At 51.6% G+C, this 20,472-nt stretch overlaps 1 protein-coding gene and 1 non-coding gene across 2 annotated transcripts in view; one reads left to right on the plus strand and one right to left on the minus strand.

Annotated features, from left to right (window-relative positions):
• Window positions 1-14,208, minus strand: part of DSTYK (dual serine/threonine and tyrosine protein kinase) — an 80,150-nt gene extending 65,942 nt beyond the window's left edge. Inside the window, exon 1 of the mRNA XM_029069656.1 lies at window positions 13,971-14,208. Coding sequence (XP_028925489.1) covers window positions 13,971-14,208 — 238 coding nt within the window. The remainder of the gene's footprint in view (window positions 1-13,970) is intronic.
• A 5,293-nt stretch (window positions 14,209-19,501) lies between these two features.
• LOC114813590 lies at window positions 19,502-19,639 on the plus strand. The gene has a single exon (XR_003761307.1). It is a non-coding gene; the product is annotated as a small nucleolar RNA SNORA7 (small nucleolar RNA).
• The last annotated feature ends 833 nt before the right edge of the window (window positions 19,640-20,472 follow it).

Here is a 20,472-nt window from a genome sequence, read left to right on the forward strand (position 1 = left end):
TTATTATTACTAAGCACTACCTACCCCAGCCCTTAAACCAGTGCTTGGCACATAGTAAGTGCTTAACAAGTACCATATTTACTATTATTACTAAGCACTACCTACCGCAGCCCTTAAACCAGTGCTTGGCACATAGTAAGTGCTTAACAAGTACCATATTTATTATTATTACTAAGCACTACCTACCCCAGCACTTAAACCAGTGCTTGGCACATAGTAAGGGCTTAACAAGTACCATATTTATTATTATTACTAAGCACTACCTACCCCAGCACTTAAACCAGTGCTTGGCACATAGTAAGGGCTTAACAAGTACCATATTTATTATTATTACTAAGCACTGGGGGAGACACCAGATCATCGGGTCAGACACTATCCCTGTCCCTCATGGGGCGAACACCCAGTCTGAAAAGGAGCGGGAGCCGGAATCTCCCCATTTTATAGATGAGGAAGCCGAAGCCCAGAGAAGTCGAGTGCTCAAGGTCACACAGCAGATAAATGGCGGAGCGGAGATTAGAACCCAGTCTCTGGGGCTGTGCTCTTTCCACTGGGCCCCGCTGGAGGGTCTCCCTCCCTCCCACTCGCCCTCCTCGGACATCACTGAGACAAGCCAGTGGGTAGGGAGGGGAGTTATACAGTCCTTCATATCCGGTGTGGTATCATTATGGTGAATGGGGAATGTCCTGCTCTGCAAAACACTCTGCACAGAGGGCTTTTCAAGATACCCATCCATCAAACCCAGGGGCTCCGAGGCTGAGCCTGGAGGCCAGGGAAGAAATAAGTCCTCTCTTACAGGAACCCCAGCAGAGGGGACTGAGCAAGATCACAGGAATAAGGCCAATTAAGATAACACCACTTCAACACAACCTTTCTCCCAAAGAGATCAAAGCCTTATCTCACTCTTTCTCAACACCCTGGGAAGCACTAAATAGGGGAAAGAGATTATATACTCCCTCTTGGAGCTTTCTTTTCCCAATGGTACTTGTTAAGCGCTCACTATGTGCCAGGCACTGTACTAAGCACTGAGTTAAAAACAGAAAATCGGCCCCTGTCCCACATGGGGCTCAGGGTCCAAGTCGGAGGGAGGAGGATTCGATTTCCATTTTCCAGATGAGGTAATTGAGGCCCAGAGGAGTGAAGTGATTTACCCAAGCAGACAAGTGGCAGAGCTGGGATTAGAACTCAGGTCCTCTGACTCCCCAGGTCCTGCTGTTTGCTGCCCCAAAGAAAGAGACAGAGAATCGGGCAACGTCTGGCCCGAACTCACCCACGAGGTGGTCAGAGGGCTGGGAAAGGAACCCAGGCATCCCGGCTTTCCAGACCAGTAAAGAGCCAGGTTTCGTGAATGTGATACCGTCCTCTCCCAGGTGATTGGTACAGGATCCTGCACGTGGTAAGTGCTCAAAAAATGGTGGTATTTGTTAAGCGCTTACTATATGCAAAGCACCGTTCTAAGGGCTGGGGGATACAAGGTGATCAGGTTGTCCCACGTAGGGCTCACAGTTTTCATCCCCATTTTACCGATGAGGGAACTGAGGCACAGAGAAGTGAAGTGACTTGCCCAAAGTCACACAGCTGGCAAGCGGCGGAGCCGGGATTAGAACCTACGACCTCTGACTCCCAAGCCCGGCCTCTTTCCACGAAGCCACGCTGCTTCAATAAGTAAATTGAAGCTCAATTTATAATAAATAATAAATAAATCATAATAAATCAATAATAAATTGCGCTCACTAAACAGGATTGACTGCTTATTCGTAAAACTGCCTATTTGCTCCCTCTAAAAGTGCAAGGAGAAGTAGCCCCTCCCTGCCCCAGCCCTGCATGAGATCATCATCTATGCATAATAATAGTGGTTTGGGTTAAGCACTCACTATTGTCGATTTGTCTATTCCAAGCGCTTAGTACAGTGCTCTGCACATAGTAAGCGCTCAATAAATACTATTGAATAAATGAATGTGCCAAGTCCTGTACTAACAGCTGGGGTAGATGCAAGATAACCAGGCCAGAGCCAATCCCTGTCCCACATGGGGCTCACAGTCTAGTGCCCGGTGCTTAGTTTTGTGTCTCAGCGCTTAGTACGGTGTCTCAGCACCCAGTACAGTGCCTGGCACATAGTAAGCACTTAAATACCACTATTATTATTATTAAGTAGGTACCAGAACAGGTAATCTCCATTCTCAGACAAGGGAAGTGAGACTCAGAAGTAAAGCGACTTGCCCAAGGTCACACGGCAGGCAAGTGGCAGAGGTAGGAGTGGAATGACGGTGTTTGCTGAGTGCTTACTATGTGTCAAGCACTGTTCTAAGCGCTGGGGAAGATACAAGCTAAGCAGGTTGGACACAGTCCCTGTCCCACAAGGGGCTCACAGTCTCAATCCCCATTTTACAGAGGTGGTAAAGGAGGCCCAGAGAAACTAAGTGACTGGCCCAAGGTCACACAGCAGACAAGTGGCAGGGCCAGAATTAGAACCCAGGTCCTTCTGACTCCCGGGCCCGGGCTCTAGCCACTAAGCCACGATGCCTCTCACTAGGCCACGCTGCTTCTCGGCCTAGATTCCGGGTCCAATCAACGCAGACACAACCTCCCCCCTTCATGGGAGCGCTGGCTCCCCCCTTCATGTGAAGCAGGAGCACTGTAGTGGACGGAGCCCGGGCCTGGGAGTAGGAGGGTCATGGGTTCTAATCTCGCTTCTCCACTTATCTGCTGTGTGACCTTAGGTAAGTCACTTCCCTTCCTCTGTGCCTCAGTTACCTCATTCTGTAAAATGGAGATTTTTAGACGGCGAGTCCCACGTGGGACAGGGACCGAGTCCAAGATAATCTGCTTGTATCCACTCTAGCATTTAGTACAGTGTTTAGACATAATAAGTGCTTAATAAATACCATCACTATTATTCTTATTATTCGGCCCAGTCGAAGTCACTGTCACGGAAACTCCCGCAGAAGACTCGTAGGCACCAAAAGTCAAGTGCAATAGAAGAATATTTCCCACTCTCCATCAATTTCCTCTTTCAAACACAGTTCCCCAAATGGGCACAGACAAATCTGTTGGATATTTGAGGATGGAATATTAGTAATAATACTTAGTGATTATGGTATTTGTTAAATGCTTATTATACGCCAAACACTGCACTAAGCGCCAGGGTAGGTACAAGATAATCAGGTCCTACATGGGGCTGACGGCGTAAGTAGGAGGGAGAACAGATATATATGCTTGTGTGGGCGGGGAATGTGTCTATTATATTGTATTCTCCCAAGCGCGTAGTAATAATAATAATAATGTTGGTATTTGTTAAGCGCTTACTATGTGCAAAGCACTGTTCTAAGCGCTGGGGAGGATACAAGGGGATCAGGTTGTCCCACGTGGGGCTCACAGTCCTAATCCCCGTTTCACAGTTGAGGGAACTGAGGCCCAGAGAAGTCAAGTGACTTGCCCAAAGTCACACAGCTGACACGTGGCGGAGCCGGGATTCGAACCCACGATCTCCGACTCTCCAGCCCGTGCCCTTTCCACTGAGCCACGCTGCTTCTAGTAGAGTGCTCTGCACACGTAAGCGCTCAATAAATACAACTGCCTGACCGAATTCCCATGATGCAGATGAGGGAACTGAGGCACTGAGAATTTAAGTGACGTGCCCAAGGTCACACAGCAGGCAAGTGGTGGATCCAGGATTAGAACCCAGGTCCTCTGACCACCCCCGCCTAGGCCCGTGTTGTTTCCACTAGACCACTCTGCTTCTCTAGGTTAGATATGGATTAGAATATGACCTAAATCTAAAAAAGACTCCTTGCCCGCAAACACTAGAACATATGACCGCATATGTGTGTATGTATGGGCATATTTATAATAATAATAATAATAATGTTGGTATTTGATAAGCGCTTACTATGTGCAGAGCGCTGTTCTAAGCGTCGGGGTAGACACAGGGGAATCAGGTTGTCCCACGTGGGGCTCACAGTCTTAATCCCCATTTTACAGCTGAGGGAACCGAGGCCCAGAGAAGTGAAGTGACTTGCCCACAGTCACACAGCTGCCAAGTGGCAGAGCCGGGATTCAAACTCATGACCTCTGACTCCAAAGCCCGTGCTCTTTCCACTGAGCCACGCTATTTATTATTCTACTTATTTTAATGATGCGTATAGATCGATAATTCTATTTATTTATATTGAAGCAATCGATGCCCGTCTACTTGTTTTGCTGTCTCATCTTCCCCCTCCTAGACCGGGAGCCCATTGTTGGGTAGGGATCGTCTCTGTTGCCGAACTGTACTTTCCGAGCCCTTGGTACAGCGTCCTGCACACAGTTAAGCGCTCAGTAAATACGACCGAGTGAACTGAATACGACCAAGAGAACGTGCGGCATCTCCTCCTGCGACCGGTCTTTGAAAATACACGACCTGATCATCGCTAATCCAAGCCGCGCCCTCGCTGGTCGGACGGGAGGGCAGCGGATGAAACGGCCTCTCAAAATCCTTTCCCACCACGTGACTCTACGATTCCACAGCGGCGTCGGAGATCACGAGAAGAGCAGTCCGCCGCTTATCCCTCTCGATACGGCCCAGCGACCGCCACGGGGCAGTCACCCATCACCGGTCCCATCACCCCAGGAAACCCTGTCCTCCTTCTTGCCCACATCCTGAATGGGACTCCAAATGGAGAGAAAAGTTTATTTTTCCAGGAAGCCGCCCTACGACCGGATGGAAGAGAAGCGGCGTGGCTCAGTGGAAAGAGCCCGGGCTTTGGAGTCAGAGGTCACGGGTTCGACCACTTGGCAGCTGTGTGACTTTGGGCAAGTCACTTCACTTCTCGGGGCCTCGGTTCCCTCATCTGTAAAATGGGGATTAAGACTGTGAGCCCCACGTGGGACAACCCGATTCCCCTGGGTCTCCCCCAGCGCATAGTAAGCGCTTAACAAATAGCAACATTATTATTAATCTCTTGTAAAAACAGCTTAAACGTCGCTAGTGTCAGCCTGTCGAAGCTCGCTGTGGGCGGGGAATATCGGATTGGATTCTCTCAAGCGCTCCGTACAGTGCTCTGCGCACGGAAAGCGCTCTATAAATATGATTGGATGAACTAAATGTTGGTATCTGTTAAGCGCTTACTATGTGCAGAGCACTGTTCTAAGCGCTGGAGTAGATACAGGGTAACAGGTTGTCCCACGTGAGGCTCACGGTCTTAATCCCCATTTTACAGATGAGGTCACTGAGGCCCAAAGAAGTGAAGCGACTCGTCCACAGTCACACAGCTGACAAGTGGCAGAGCCAGAATTCGAACCCACGCCCTCTAGTACTCACTGGGAAGGAACAATATACCAATATAACAGACATTTCCTGCCGACGTCGAGCTTACGGTCTAGATGGGGAGACAGACTTTAATGTAAATAGAGAAAATTACAGGTGTGTACATAGGTGCCGCGGGGCTGGGAGTGGGGATGAATAAAGGGAGCGAGTCAGGACGACCCAGAAGGAAGCGAGGAAATGAGGTTGTGGTCAGGGAAGGCCTCTTGGAGATGTGTCTTCAGAAAGGTTTGGAAACAGGGGAAATAACGTCGGCATTTGTTAAGCGCTTACTATGTGCAGAGCACCGTGCTAAGCGCCGGGGTAGACCCAGGGGAATCAGGTTGTCCCACGTGGGGCTCCCAGTCTTCATCCCCATTTTCCAGATGAGGTCACTGAGGCCCAGAGAAGCGAAGGGACTCGCCCACAGTCACACAGCTGACAAGGGGCAGAGCTGGGATTCGAACCCATGACCTCTGACCCCCAAGCCCGGGCTCTTTCCACTGAGCCACGCCGGAAAGTAACCGTCGGTTACGAGGAGGGAGGGGGTTTGGGGACAGAGGCAGGAGGTGGGCGAGAAAGACAGCGGCGAGACAGAGGTACAGTGAGAAGGTTGGCGTTAAGGGGGAGAGAGACGCGCGGGGGCTGGGGTGCAGAGGAGCGTAGAGAGGTGAGGTAGGAGGGGGCAAAATGACGGAGTGCTTTATAGCGGAGCACGAGCGGAGGAGACGGAGGGTGCGGACGGCAGACCGGCTCCGTGACACCCCGACAACATCCGCTCACAGTCTGGACTGTGATTTGTCCATTCCAAGCGCTTAGTACAGTGCTCCGCCCGGAGTAAGCGCTCAGTAAATACTATCGAATAACCACGACGACGATAACAACGTTGGTATTTGTTAAGCGCTTACTCTGTGCCGAGCACCGTTCTAAGCGCTGGGGGAGATACAGGGTCATCAGGTTGTCCCACGTGAGGCTCACAGTCTGAGTCCCTATTTTACAGATGCGGTCACTGAGGCCCAGAGAAGTGCAGTGACTTGCCCACGGTCGCCCAGCTGCCGAGCGGCAGAGGCGACATTCGAACCCGTGACCTCTGACTCCCAAGCCCGGGCTCTTTCCACTCGGCCACGCTGCTTTGGACCGGGCACCCACATCCATCCCTTCCTTGTTGAGGAATCTCCAAAGCCCAACGGAGAAGCCCTAAGAGCCCATTCTGTCACTTCCAACCCGAATCATCTAGAGTTTCCCCGCCCTGGGGCGAAAGGGGACCAACCGCCCACCTCGGCAGGGCTGGGAATGACTGGAACCGGGAACTAGAACCGGGAATGACTAAAGACGGGAATTTCATTCATTCAGTAGTATTTATGGAGCGCTTACTACGTGCGGAGCACTGTGCTAAGCGCTTGGAACGGACAGATCGGTAACAGGGAATGACCAGAGAAGTCAGGTGGCTGTGGTTGAGTCTTCTCCACGGGGCCCTGGGCCTCAGGCAGGTTCTGGCCCACCCCAAATAATGATAATAATAATAATAAATTCGGTATTTGTTAAGCACTTACTACGTGCCAAGCACCGGGGTAGGAACAAGGTTGTCCCACCTGGAGCTCACAGTCTTCATTCCCCATTTTACAGATGAGGTCACTGAGGCAGAGAGAAGTGAAGTGGCTTAATAAGAACGTTGGCATCTGTTAAGCGCTTACTATGTGCAGAGCACTGTTCTAAGCGCTGGGGGAGATACAGGGTCATCGGGTCGTCCCACGGGAGGCTCGCAGTTAATCCCCATTTTACAGATGAGGGAACCGAGGCCCAGAGAAGTGAAGTGACTCGCCCACGGTCACACAGCTGACGGGTGGCAGAGCCGGGAGTCGAACTCATGACCTCTGACTCCGAAGCCCAGGCTCCTTCCACTGAGCCACGCTGCTTCCCGTGCTTGCTCAAGGCCACACAGCAGACAGGTGGCGGAGCCGGGATTGGAACCCACGTCCTCTGACTCCCCAGCCCGGGCTCTGGAGGAAGCGGGCGAGGGAAGTAGCCTCTCGAACAAGGGCGTGATAGAGGACGCGGGTTCTAATCCCGGCTCCGCCACGTCCGCTGAGTGACCGTGGGCCGGTCACAACTTCTCTGTGCCTCAGTCGCCTCATCTGTAAAACAGGGATTAAGAGTGTGATCCGCCACGTGGGACAAGGACTGCGTCCAACCCGATTCGTTGATATTTTACCCCAGCACGTAGTACGGTGCACGGCACATAGAGAAGCGGCTTGGTCTAGTGGATTGAGCACGGGCCTGGGAGACAGGGGACCTGGGTTCTAATTCCAGCTCTGCCAACCGCTTGCCGTGTGACCCTCGGGCAAGTCACTCGGCCTCTCTGTGCCTCAGTTACCCCATTGGTAAAATGGAGATCCTCCCTCCACTTTAGACCACGAAACCCATGTGCGAGAAGCAGGACGGCTTAGCGGAAAGAGCCCGGGCTTGGGAGTCAGAGGTGGTGGGTTCTAATCCCGGCTCCGCCACTTGTCAGCTGTGTGACTTCGGGCGAGTCATTGAACTTCTCTGTGCCTCAGTCACCTCATCTGTAAAATGGAGATCCTCCAATTTAGAAGACGGTGAGAAGATTAAGACTGTGAGCCCCACGTGGGACAACCCGATTACCTTGCAACCACCCCAGCAGCGCTCAGAACAGTGCTTGGACATAGTAGGCGCTTAACGGATACCATCGTCATCACGCGGGACAGGGACTGGGTCCAACCTGGTAAATGTGTACCTACCCCATTGCTTAGAACAGCGCTTCGTAAGTGCTTAACAAATAACCATTTTTTTAAAAAACATTCACCGATTCCCATTCTCCTCACCTCCCAACATTCACAATAACAACACGTGCCAAGCACTACGGTAAGCACTGGTCTAGCTACAAAAGAACCAGATTGGACAGAGCCCCCGTCCCCCAGGGCGTGGCTCACAGCCTAAGGGAATGGAAGAACACAGATTTAATTCCCATTTTTCTGACGACGAACCTGAAGGACAGGGAGATAAAAGAGACTTGCCCCACCGCGGGAGAGTGGCCGAGTCGGAATTCGAACCCAGGTCCTCTGACTCCCAGGTTTGAGTTCTTTCCACTAATTTGTTAAGCGCTCGCCATGTGCCGAGCACTGTTCTAAGCGCGGGGGTAGATGCAGGGTCATCAGAATGTCCCACGTGAGGCTCACAGTTAATCCCCATTTTCCAGATGAGGTCACTGAGGCCCAGAGAAGCCAAGTGACTTGCTCACAGTCACACAGCTGGCAGGTGGCGGAGCCGGGACTCGAACTCATGACCTCTGACTCCCGAGCCCGGGCTCTTTCCACTGAGCCACAGCTTTTCCACGGCATCTCCCTTCCCCTGCTCTTCTTCCCCGACGGCTCGTGCACATTTCTCATCCTTCTGCCAGTCTGCCCCCCCCCGTCTGCCTGGTGCTGGGTGGCATCTCGCGCCCACCCCCAAACCCGCTCCCGCCGTCCCCGCTGGGCTCCTGCCCTTTCCGGCTCTCATTCATTCATTCAATAGTATTTATGGAGCGCTTACTACGTGCAGACCACTGTACTAGGCGATTGGAATATACAATTGGGCAACAGATAGAGACCAACCCTGCCCACCGACGGGCTGACGGTCTAATCGGGGGAGACGGACGGACAGAAACAAGACAACTTAATCAAGATAAATAGAATCAAGGGGACGGACACCTCATTAACAAAATAAATAGGCTAATAAGGCATCCGCGCTCCCCTGGGTTTTTAACTTTCTCTTTCATCGCGTCTCCTCTCTTTTTCCCTGAGTCTCCTCTCTTTTTCCAACCAACTCCGGTGACCCGCAAGCAACCTCTGCAGCCCCCACCCTCGCTCCCGAACGTTTCGAGCACGGCCCACGCCCCCCAAGGCTCCCGGCCCCGATCCCCGCCGCGCTTCACGCACCCCCAAACCCTCCCCCATTCAGGCTCCCCGAATTAATAATAAAGCTGGTATTTGTTAAGCGCTTACTATGTGCAGAGCACTGTTCTAAGCGCTGGGGGGGATACAGGATAATCAGGTTGCCCCACGTGAGGCTCACAGTTAATCCCCATTTTCCAGCTGAGGGAACTGAGGCCCAGAGAAGTGAAGTGACTTGCCCACAGTCACACAGCTGACAAGTGGCGGAGCCGGGATTCGAACCCATGACCTCTGACTCCCGAGCCCGGCTCTTTCCCCTGAGCCACGCTGCTTCCAACTGATAGTAGTTACCGAGCGCTTGAGCACGGGCCTGGCAGTCGGTGGGTCACGGGTTCTAATCCCGGCTCCGCCCCTCGTCCGCCGTGCGACCTTGGGCAAATCACTTCATTTCTCCGTTCCTCCGTTCCCTCATCTGGCTCCAAGGGTCCGGGCGATGACAAGGCTCAGCTTCCCGGGAGGGGGGGGTGGTCTCGGCGTGGATGAGTCGGCGGTCGGCGGCCAAAAAGCCGCTAAAGTCGGCGGTCGGTGGCCAAAAGGCTGCTAAAGAGCTAGGCTGGAAACGGGGGGCAGGCAGCCCAAGGAACCACCGCCTGGGAGCCCCCGTGGGACAACCCGATTACCGTGTATCTACCCCAGCGCTTGGAACAGTGCTTCATTCCGTTCATTCAATCATATTTATTGAGCGCTTACTGTGTGCAGAGCACTGTACTAAGCACTTGCAATGGACAATTGGGCAACAGAGACAACCCCCGCCCAACAAAGGGGTCACAGTCTAAACGATGTGACGCTTGGCGCGTAGTAAGCCCTTAAGAAATACCATCATTATTATGAATCTCCATTTGACAGATGAGGCAACTGAGGCACAGACAGGTGAACTGACTTCCCCCAGGTCACCCGGCAGACAGGTGGCGGAGCCAGGATTAGAACCGGCCTGAAGCGGCGTGGCTCAGTGGAAAGAGCCCGGGCTTCGGAGTCAGAGGTCGCGGGTTCGAATCCCGGCTCCGCCACTTGTCAGCGGTGGGACTTTGGGAGAGTCACTTCGCTTCTCAGTGACCTCATCTGGAAAGTGAGGATTAAGACTGTGAGCCCCACGGGGGACAAACTGATTATCTTGTATTGACCCCAGCACTTAGAGAAGCAGCGTGGCTCAGTGGAAAGAGCAGGGGCTTTGGAGTCAGAGGTCATGGGTTCGAATCCCGGCTCGGCCACTTGTCAGCTGTGTGACTTTGGGCAGTCACTTCACTTCTCGGTGCCTCAGTTCCCTCATCTGTAAAATGGGGATTGAGACTGTGAGCCCCACGTGGGACGACCCGATTCCCCTGGGTCTACCCCAGCGCTTAGAACGGTGCTCGGCACATAGTAAGCGCTTAACAAATACCAACATTATTATTATTAACAGTGCTTGGCACATAGTAGGAGCTTAACAACAACAACAAAAAAAAGAACCCAGGTCCTCCGACTGCCAAGCCCGGGTTTCTTGCCACTAGGCCTTGCTGCTTCTCCCTAGTGCTGCCTTCCACTAGCCAAGCTGCCTTTCCATGGACCTCCCTTCCCTGCCCTCCTTCGACCCCCAGCCTGGGCACATTCATTCATTCATTCGTTCAATAGGACATGGGTTCGAATCCCGGCTCTGCCACTTGGCAGCTGTGTGACTGTGGGCAAGTCACTTCACTGCTCTGTGCCTCAGTTCCCTCATCTGTAAAATGGGGATTGAGACTGTGAGCCCCACGTGGGACAACCTCATCACCCTGTATCTCGCCCAGCGCTTAGAACAGTGCTCTGCACCTAGTAAGCGCTTAACAAATACCGACATTATTATATTATTGAGTGCTTACTAGGTGCAGGGCACTGTACTAAGCGCTTGGAATGGACAAATTCCTCCTCCTCCTCCTGCCAGCTTGACCGACCTCTTCCTGGGGCCGTGTGGCCAACGTTCATTCAAGTGGGAAGCAGCACGGCCTAAGGGATAGAGCTCGGGCCTGGGAGTCGCGAGGTCATGAGTTCGAATCCCGGCTCCGCCACCCGTCTGCCGTGTGACCCTGGACAAGTCACTCGTCTGGCCCTCGGTTCCCTCGTCTGTAAAATGGGGTTTGAGACTGTGAGCCCCACCTGGGAAAGGGCCTCTGTCCAAACCGGTTTGCTTGTGATAATAATAATGTCGGTATTTGTTAAGCGCTTACTATGTGCAGAGCACTGTTCTAAGCGCTGGGGGAGATACAGGGTCATCAGGTTGTCCCTCGTGAGGCTCACAGGCTTCATCCCCGTTTTACAGATGAGGTCACTGAGGCGCAGAGAAGTGAAGTGACTTAATAATAACGTTGGTATTTGTTAAGCGCTTACTACGTGCAGAGCACCGTTCTAAGCGCTGGGGGAGATTTACATTGTCATCAGGTTGTCCCACGTGAGGCTCACGGTCTTCGTCCCCGTTTTACAGATGAGGTCACTGAGGCACAGAGAAGTGAAGTGACTTCCACGTGGGACAACCTGATCACCTTGCATTCCCCTCCCCTCCCCCCAGCGCTTCATGGCTCAGTGGCAAGAGCCCGGGCTTGGGAGTCAGAGGTCGTGGGTTCTAATCCCAGCTCTGGCACTTTTCTGCTGTGTGACCTTGGGCAAGTCACTTCACTTCTCTGGGCCTCCGTTACCTCATCTGTAAAAATGGGGATTAAAACATGTGAGCCCCACGTGGGACAATCTGAATATCCTGTATCTACCCCAGCAAGTAAAACAGTCCTCTGCACACAGTAAGCGCTTAACAAATACCATCATTATTATTCCAAGCGCTTAGTCCGGTGCTCTGCACATAGTAAGCGCTTAACAAATACCATCATTAGTATTCCAAGCGCTTAGTCCAATGCTCTGCACATAGTAAGCTCTTACCAAATACCATCATTATTATTCCAAGCGCTTAGTCCGGTGTTCTGCACATAGTAAGGGCTTAATAAATACCATCATTAGTATTCCAAGTGCTTAGTCCAGCGCTCTGCACATAGTAAAGGCTCAATCAATACCATCATTATTGTTCCAAGTGCTCAGTCCAGTGTTCTGCACATAGTAAGAGCTTAACAAATACCATCATTAGTATTCCCAGCGCTTATTCCAGCGCTCTGCTCATAGTACGGGCTTAACAAATACCATCGTTAGTATTAAAAGCAATTAGTCCGGTGCTCTGCACATAGTAAGGGCGTAAGAATACCATCATTAGTAATCCCAGCGCTCAGTCCAGTGCTCTGCACATAGTAAGCGCTTAAGAAATGCCATCATTAGTAATCCCAGCGCTCAGTCCAGTGTTCTGCACATAGTAAGGGCTCAAGAAATACCATCATTATTATTCCAAGTGCTTAGTCCAGCGCTGTGCACACAGTAAGGGCTCCATCAATACCATCACGAGTATTCCCGGTGCTTAGTCCAGTGCTGTGCACAGAGTAAGGGCTTAAGAAATACCATCATTAGCATTCCCAGCGCTTAGTTCAGGGCTCAGCACATAATAAGGGCTCCATCAATACCATCATTAGTATTCCCAGCGCTTAGTCCAGCGCTGTACACATAGTAAGATCTCAAGAAATACCATCATTATTATTCCCAGCGCTTAGTCCAGTGTTCTGCACATAGTAAGGGCTCACTCAACACCATCATTATTATTCCAAGTGCTTAGTCCAGCACTCTGCACATAGTAAGGGCTCAATCAACACCATCATTATTACTCCCAGTGCTTAGTCCAGCGCTCTGCACATAGTAAGGGCTCCATCAATATCATCATGCGCATTCCCAGCGCTTAGTCCAGTGCTGTGCACATAGTAAGCGCTTAAGAAATGCCATCATGAGCATTCCCAGCGCTTAGTCCAGTGCTGTGCACAGAGTAGGCGCTTAAGAAATGTCATCATGAGTATTCCAAGTGCTTAGTCCAGCGCTCTGCACATAGTAAGGGCTCAATCAATGCCATCATTATTACTCCCAGCGCTTAGTCCAGTGCTGTGCACAGAGTAAGGGCTTAAGAAATGCCATCTTTAGTAATCCCAGCGCTTAGTCCAGTGCTCTGCACAGAGTAAGCGCTTAAGAAATGCCATCATGAGCATTCCCAGCGCTTAGTCCAGTGCTGTGCACAGAGTAAGTGCTTAAGAAATTCCATCATGAGTATTCCAAGCGCTTAGTCCAGCGCTCTGCTCATAGTAAGGACTCAAACAATACCATCATTATTACTCCCAGCGCTTAGTCCAGTGCTGTGCACTGAGTAAGGGCTCAAGAAATACCATCATGAGTATTCCCAGCGCTTAGTCCAGTGCTGTGCACAGAGTAAGCGCTTAAGAAATGTCATCATGAGTATTCCCAGCGCTTAGTCCAGCGCTGTGCACAGAGTAAGGGCTCAAGAAATACCATCATGAGTATTCCCAGCGCTTAGTCCAGCGCTGTGCACAGAGTAAGGGCTCAAGAAATGCCATCTTTAGTAATCCCAGCGCTTAGTCCAGCGCTGTGCACAGAGTAAGCGCTTAAGAAATGTCATCATGAGCATTCCCAGCGCTTAGTCCGGCGTTGTGCACAGAGTAAGGGCTCAAGAAATACCATCATGAGTATTCCCAGCGCTTAGTCCAGCGCTGTGCACAGAGTAAGGGCTCCCTCAATGCCAGCGCCCGAATGAATGAATGTTATTATTCGAAGAGTGCGTGTCCCCGAGCGAGCTCCGGCCAAACGCCGTCATGTCCCCGTCCGAGCCTTGGCGGACCGGGCGCTGCCCTCCTTACCGGCCTGCAGCCCGGGGTCGGGCTCGGCCCCGCCGGAGTATCTGATGTCGCGGAAGAACTTCTTGGTGTCGCGCAGGTTCTGGTCCAGGCGGCCCAGGTAGCGATGGTAGTGACCGAAGCACCGGCACAGCTCGCGGATCACTCCGCCGCCGCCGCCGCCGCTCCCGCCGGGGGGGCCGCTCCCGCCGGGGGCACCGCCGCCGCCGCTCCCGCACGACCCCCCGCAGCCGCCCTCCATCTCCCCGGCCGCTCCGACCCCCGCCGCTCGGCCCCCGCCCGCGGGCTCCGCCTCTCCTCCTCCTCGCCCGCCTCCGCCGCCGCCGCCGCTGGCCAACCGGCCCGCGCCAAGCAGGGCGGAACCTTTATCGGGCCGGCCCCGGCGGCGCGTCGGACCCGGCCCGGACGGACGGACGCCGCGCGGCAGCTTGGGACTTGGAGTCCGCGCTCGGAGCCGCGCGGCATCTCGGGAGTTGTAGGCGGCCGCCGGCCAGGCCCGGCCCGGGCCCCGCGGGGCGGTCGTATTGATTGAGCGCTCGCTGGGTGCACGGCGCCGGACTGAGCGCTCGGAAGGGACGATTGGGCAGCGGGTAGAGACCGTCCCTACACAATGATGGGCTCACGGTCTGAAAGAGGGAGACGGCAAAGCCAAACAGAACGAAACAACATCAGCAAGATGAATGCATTCATTCGGTAGTATTTATGGAGCACTGACTATGTGCAGGGCACCGGACTGAGCGCTCGGAAGGGACGATTGGGCAGCGGAGAGAGACCGTCCCTGCCCAGTGGCGGGCTCATAGTCTAAAAGAGGGAGACGGCGAAGCCAAACAGAACAAAACCAGACATCAGCAAGATAAATACATTGATTCATTCAATAGTAGTGATTGAAAGATAAATTCATTCATTCAGTAGTCTTTATTGAGGGCCTACTATGTGCAGGGCATTCATTCATTCATCCAATAGTATTTATTGAGCGCTTACTATGTGCAGAGCACTGTACTAAGCGCTTGGAACGGACAAGTCGGCAACAGATAGAGACGGTCCCTGCCCACTGACGGGCTCACGGTCTAATCGGGGGAGACGGGCGGACGACAACGATGGCGATAAATAGGGTCAAGGGGAAGAACATCTCATTCATTCATTCAATTCAATAGTATTTATTGAGCGCTTACTATGTGCAGAGCACTGTACTAAGCGCTTGGAATGTACAAATCGGCAACAGATAGAGACAGTCCCTGCCCTTTGACGGGTTTACAGTCTAATCGGGGGAGACAGGCAGACAAGAACAATGGCAATAGAGTCAAGGGGAGGAACATCTCATAAAAACAATGGCAACTGAATAGAATCAGGGTGATGTGCATCTCATTAAACAAGATAAACAAAATAAATAGGGTGATAAAGATATATACAGTCGAGCAGACGAGCACAGTGCCGAGGGGGTGGGACGGGAGAGGGGGAGGAGCAGAGGGAAAGTGGAGAGAAGAGGGTTTAGCTGCGGAGAGGTGAAGGAGGGGGTAGAGGGAGCAGAGGGAAAAAGGGGGGAGCTCAGTCTGGGAAGGCCTCTCGGAGGAGGTGAGTTTTAAGTGGGGATTTGAAGAGGGGAAGAGAATTAGATTGAGGTGAGGAGGGAGGGCATTCCGGGACCGCGGGAGGACGTGGCCCAGGGGTCGACGGCGGGATAGGCGAGACCGAGGGACGGTGAGGAGTGGGCGGCGGAGGAGCGGAGCGTGCGGGGTGGGCGGTAGAAAGAGAGAAGGGAGGAGAGGGAGGAAGGGGCAAGGTGGTGGAGAGCCTCGAAGCCTAGAGTGAGGAGTTTCTGTTTCGTGCGGAGGTCGATAGGCAACCGCTGGAGGTGTTTAAGAAGGGGAGTGACAGGCCCAGATCGTTTCTGCGGGAAGATGAGCCGGGCAGCGGAGTGAAGAATAGGCCGGAGCGGGGCGAGAGAGGAGGAAGGGAGATCAGAGAGCAGGCCGACACAGTAATCTAGCCGGGATATAACGAGAGTCCGTAGCAGTAAGGTAGCCGTCTGGGTGGAGAGGAGAGGGCGGATCTTGGCGATATTGTAGAGGTGAGACCGGCAGGCCTCGGTAACGGATCGGATGTGTGGGGTGAAGGAGAGAGACGAGTCAAAGATGACACCGAGATCGCGGGCCCGAGAGACGGGAAGGATGGTCGTGCCATCCACGGTGATAGAGAAGTCTGGGAGAGGACCGGGTTCGGGAGGGAAGATGAGGAGCTCGGTCTCGCTCATGTTGAGTTTTAGGTGGCGGGCCGACATCCAGGTGGAGACGTCCCGGAGGCGGGAGGAGATGCGAGCCTGAAGGGAGGGGAGAGGACGGTCCAGAGAGGTAGATCTGCGTGTCATCTGCAGGACTGAGCGCTCGGAAGGGACAATCGGGCAACGGATAGAGACCATCCCTGCCCAGTGGCGGGCCCACAGTCTAAACGGGGGAGACGGCAAAGCCAAACAGAACAAAACAAGACAACATCATCGAGATAAAGTCGCTCATTCATTCAATAGTATTTATTGAGCACTATGTGCAGGGCACTGGACTAAGCGCTCGGAAGGGACAATCGGGCAACGGATAGAGACAGCGTGGCTCAGTGGAAAGAGCCTGGGCTTTGGAGTCAGAGGTCATGGGTTCGACTCCCGACTCTGCCACTTGTCAGCTGTGTGACTGTGGGCAGTTCACTTCCACTTCTCGGTGCCTCACTTACCTCATCTGTAAAATGGGGTTTAAGTCTGTGAGCCTCACGTGGGACAACCTGATTACCCTGTATCTACCCCACCGCTTAGAACAGTGCTCTGCACATAGTAGGCACTTAACAAGTACCAACATTATTATTATTATTATTATTATCCCTGCACAATGGCGGGCTCACAGTCTAAAAGAGGGAGACAGCAAAGCCAAACAGAACAAAACAAGACATCATCAATCAGATAAATTCATTCATTCAATAGTATTTAATGTGTGCGGGGCACTGGACTGAGCACTTGGAAGGGACGATTGGGCAACGGATAGAGACCGTCCCTGCCCAATTGTGGGCTCACAGTCTAAAAGAGGGAGACGGCCAAGCCAAACGGAACAAAACAAGACATGGGCAAGATATTCATTCATTCATTCAACAGTATTTATTGAAAGATAAATTCATTCATTCATTCAGTAGTCTTTATTGAGCGCTTGCTATGTGCAGGGCACCGGACTGAGCGCTCGGAAGGGACGATTGGGCAACGGATAGAGACCGTCCCTGCACAATGGCGGGCTCACAGTCTAAAAGAGGGAGACGGCGAAGCCAAACAAAACAACATCATCAAAATAAATTCATTCAGTAGTCTTTATTGAGCACTATGTGCAGGCCACTGGACTAAGCACTTGGGATGGACTAAATTCATCCATTCATTCAGTCAACAGTATTTACTGAGCGCTTACTATGTGCAGAGCACTGTACTAAGCGCTTGGAATGTACAAGTCGGCAACAGATACAGTCCCTGCCCTTCGACGGGCTTACGGTCTAATCGGGGGAGACGGGCAGACAAGAACCATGGCGATAATTTCAATACTATTTGTTGAGTGCTTACTTTGTGCAGGGCACTGGATTAAGTGCTTGGGATGGACAATTGGGCAACAGAAAGAGACCATCCCTGCCCAATGGCGGGCTCATAGTCTAAAAGAGGGAGACGGCAAAGCCAAACAGAACAAAACAAGACATCAGCTAGATGAAGTATTTATTGAGCACTGACTGTGCAGGGCACTGGACTGAGCACTCGGAAGGGCCGATTGGGCAACGGATAGAGACCGTCTCTGCCCACTGGCGGGCTCACAGTCTAGAAGGGGGAGACAGACAGTAAAGCAAAACAGAACAAAACAAAAACAAGACATCATCATCAAGAGAAATAGAATCAAGGGGATGTACACCTCATTAACAAAATAAATAGGGTAATAAATAATATAGACAAAGGAGCACAATGCTGAGGGGAAGGGGGAGGAGCAGAGGGTGGGAGGGGGAGCAGAGGGAAAGGGGGGGCTCAAGCTGGTAAGGCCTCTTGGTGGAGGAGGTTAGCTCTGTTAACCGCGAGGCTTACAGCTCCCACGTCAGGATGTTATTAATGATGATAATCATAATAAAAATGACGATGATGATGATGGTACTTGAACCATGGTATTCCTTAAGCCCTTACTATGTGCCAAGCACTGTTCCAAGTGGGACTCCCAAGCCCGTGCTCTTTCCACGAAGCCTCGCTGCTTCTCACTTCTTCATCTCAGTTCTTCCTCATTCATTCAATCGTATTTATTGAGCGCTTGAGGTGCGCAGAGCACTGTGCTAAGCACCTGGAAAGTACAATTCAGCAAAAATAGAGACAATCCCAGCCCACAACGGGCTCACAGACTACAGTGTAGCGGACCTGTTGCAATGGATGGCCAGACTAGGATAACAAGAAAAATTAAGGAATTTTCACCCCTAAAGGTCTTATACCAAAGAATTCACACTATCTGCTCTGGATCGTTCATTATTATTATTATTATTATTATTATTATTATTATTAACAATAATAATAATGGCATTTGTTAAGCACTTACTATGTGCCAAGCACTGTTCTAGGCGCTGGGGTAGATACAAGGTACGCAGTGTGTCCCACGTGGGGTTCACATTCTTAATCCCCATTTTACAGATGAGGTAACTGAGGCACAGAGAAGTTACTAATAATAATGATGATGGTATTTGTCAAATGCTTACAATGTGCCAAGCACTGTTCTAAACACTGGGGTAGAGAACAGGTAATCAGGTTGTCCCATGTGGGGCTCACAGGCTTAATCCCTTTTTCAGATGAGGAAACTGAGGCACAGAGAAGTGAAGTGACGTGCCTAAGGCTACACAGCAGACAAGCGGCGGAGCCGGGATTAGAACCCATGTCCTCTGACTCCCAAGCCCGTGCTCTTACCGCTAGGCCATACCTGGAAACGAGGGCTCGAGCTCCCTGGAGCCACGCAAGCCACTATAATTTAATGAAACACTAATCCAATGAAGCGACTTACATGTAGGAAGCTTGTCTGCCTCGCCCCCTTCTAGACCGTGAGCCCGTTGTAGGCAGGGATTGCCTCTCTTTGTTGCCGAACTGTACTTTCCAAGCACTTAGTACAGTGCTCTGCACACAGTAAGTGCTCAATAAATACGATTGAATGAACCAATTAGGGTTAACCATACTTTGAAGGCAAATTGCACCCTCATACTTTGTGGGACAGACATGGATTATGTTTTAAAGAACTCTCCAACTGGCTACTTCTATAGGCTATGGAAAAAATCAATCAAATGAATTTATTGAGTCCTTACTGTGCGCGGAGCTCTGTACTAAATGCTTGGGAGAGTACAATATAACAATACGACAAAGTCGGTAGACACATTTCCTGCCCACAACGAGTTTTCAGTCTAGAGGGGAAGATAGACATTCATATAAATATACAGTTATACGTAAATGCTGTGGGGCCGAGGGCCTCGTTTCAATAAAACCTTTTTCACAGACAACCTTTTTAAACACCCTTTCAGGATCACACCTGGAGAGTTTCCAGTACTCTACAGGCCTCGGGGACCGGAGGAAGAGTCAAGTAGAGGCATACTTATTCCATTCCTAGCTTGGCCAGTGGCTAGCGAGTGGAAGGCAATCTGCTAAAAGTCAAAAATCACCCGTGCTGGCCAGCAGCGGCACTTGGAGAGGGTCGAGGGCAGAGACTCAAGCTTACCGCGCGGAAGGAGGCAACGGTAAACCGCTTCCGGATTTTTACCAAGAAAACTCTATGGATCCAAGACCAGAACGATTGCAGATGGGAGAGCGGGGCGTTCCGGGGGTCTGTGGTGACACCGTGGGCCGGAGACGACTCAACGGCATAAGACACTACCATTTTAAACATACTCTTAGTGTGGTTTGAGAAAAATCGGGGGTGAAATTGTATCGACATATTCAGTGGCACCAACTGGATACTTCTGAAAGTAAATCCCAGCTGTAAACTTGCATTTGCTACTATCATGGGCCCATTTGTTGTCATAGCAGTAGTAATAATAATAATGGCATTTGTTAAGCGCTTACTGTGTACCAACCACTGTTCTAAGCACTTGCGGGGGGGATACAAGGTGATCAGGTTGTCCCACGTGGGGCTCACAGTCTTCATCCCCATTTTCCGGACGAGATCACTGAGGCCCAGAGAAGTGAAGCGACTTGCCCAAAGTCACACAGCTGACTAGGGGCAGAGCCGGGATAGAACCCATGATCTCTGACTCCCAAGCCTGGCCTCTCTCCACTGAGCCACGCTATAGCAGATATAGTAGTAATAGGAACATTTAAGGAGTACCTAACTTGATGCAGTGCACTGTACCAGGTACTTGGGAAATAGAGAAATAAAAAGTGACGTGTTCCCTGACCCAAAGAAGCTTTCGCACTAACACAAAGAACTCCCATAAAATAGTTTCCCCCAAAATTGATCCCCTAATTTATTATAAAGTGATTTTAGAT

The sequence above is a fragment of the Ornithorhynchus anatinus genome, chromosome 7 (genome assembly GCF_004115215.2).
Source record: "Ornithorhynchus anatinus isolate Pmale09 chromosome 7, mOrnAna1.pri.v4, whole genome shotgun sequence".
Taxonomy (NCBI): Eukaryota; Metazoa; Chordata; class Mammalia; order Monotremata; family Ornithorhynchidae; genus Ornithorhynchus; species Ornithorhynchus anatinus.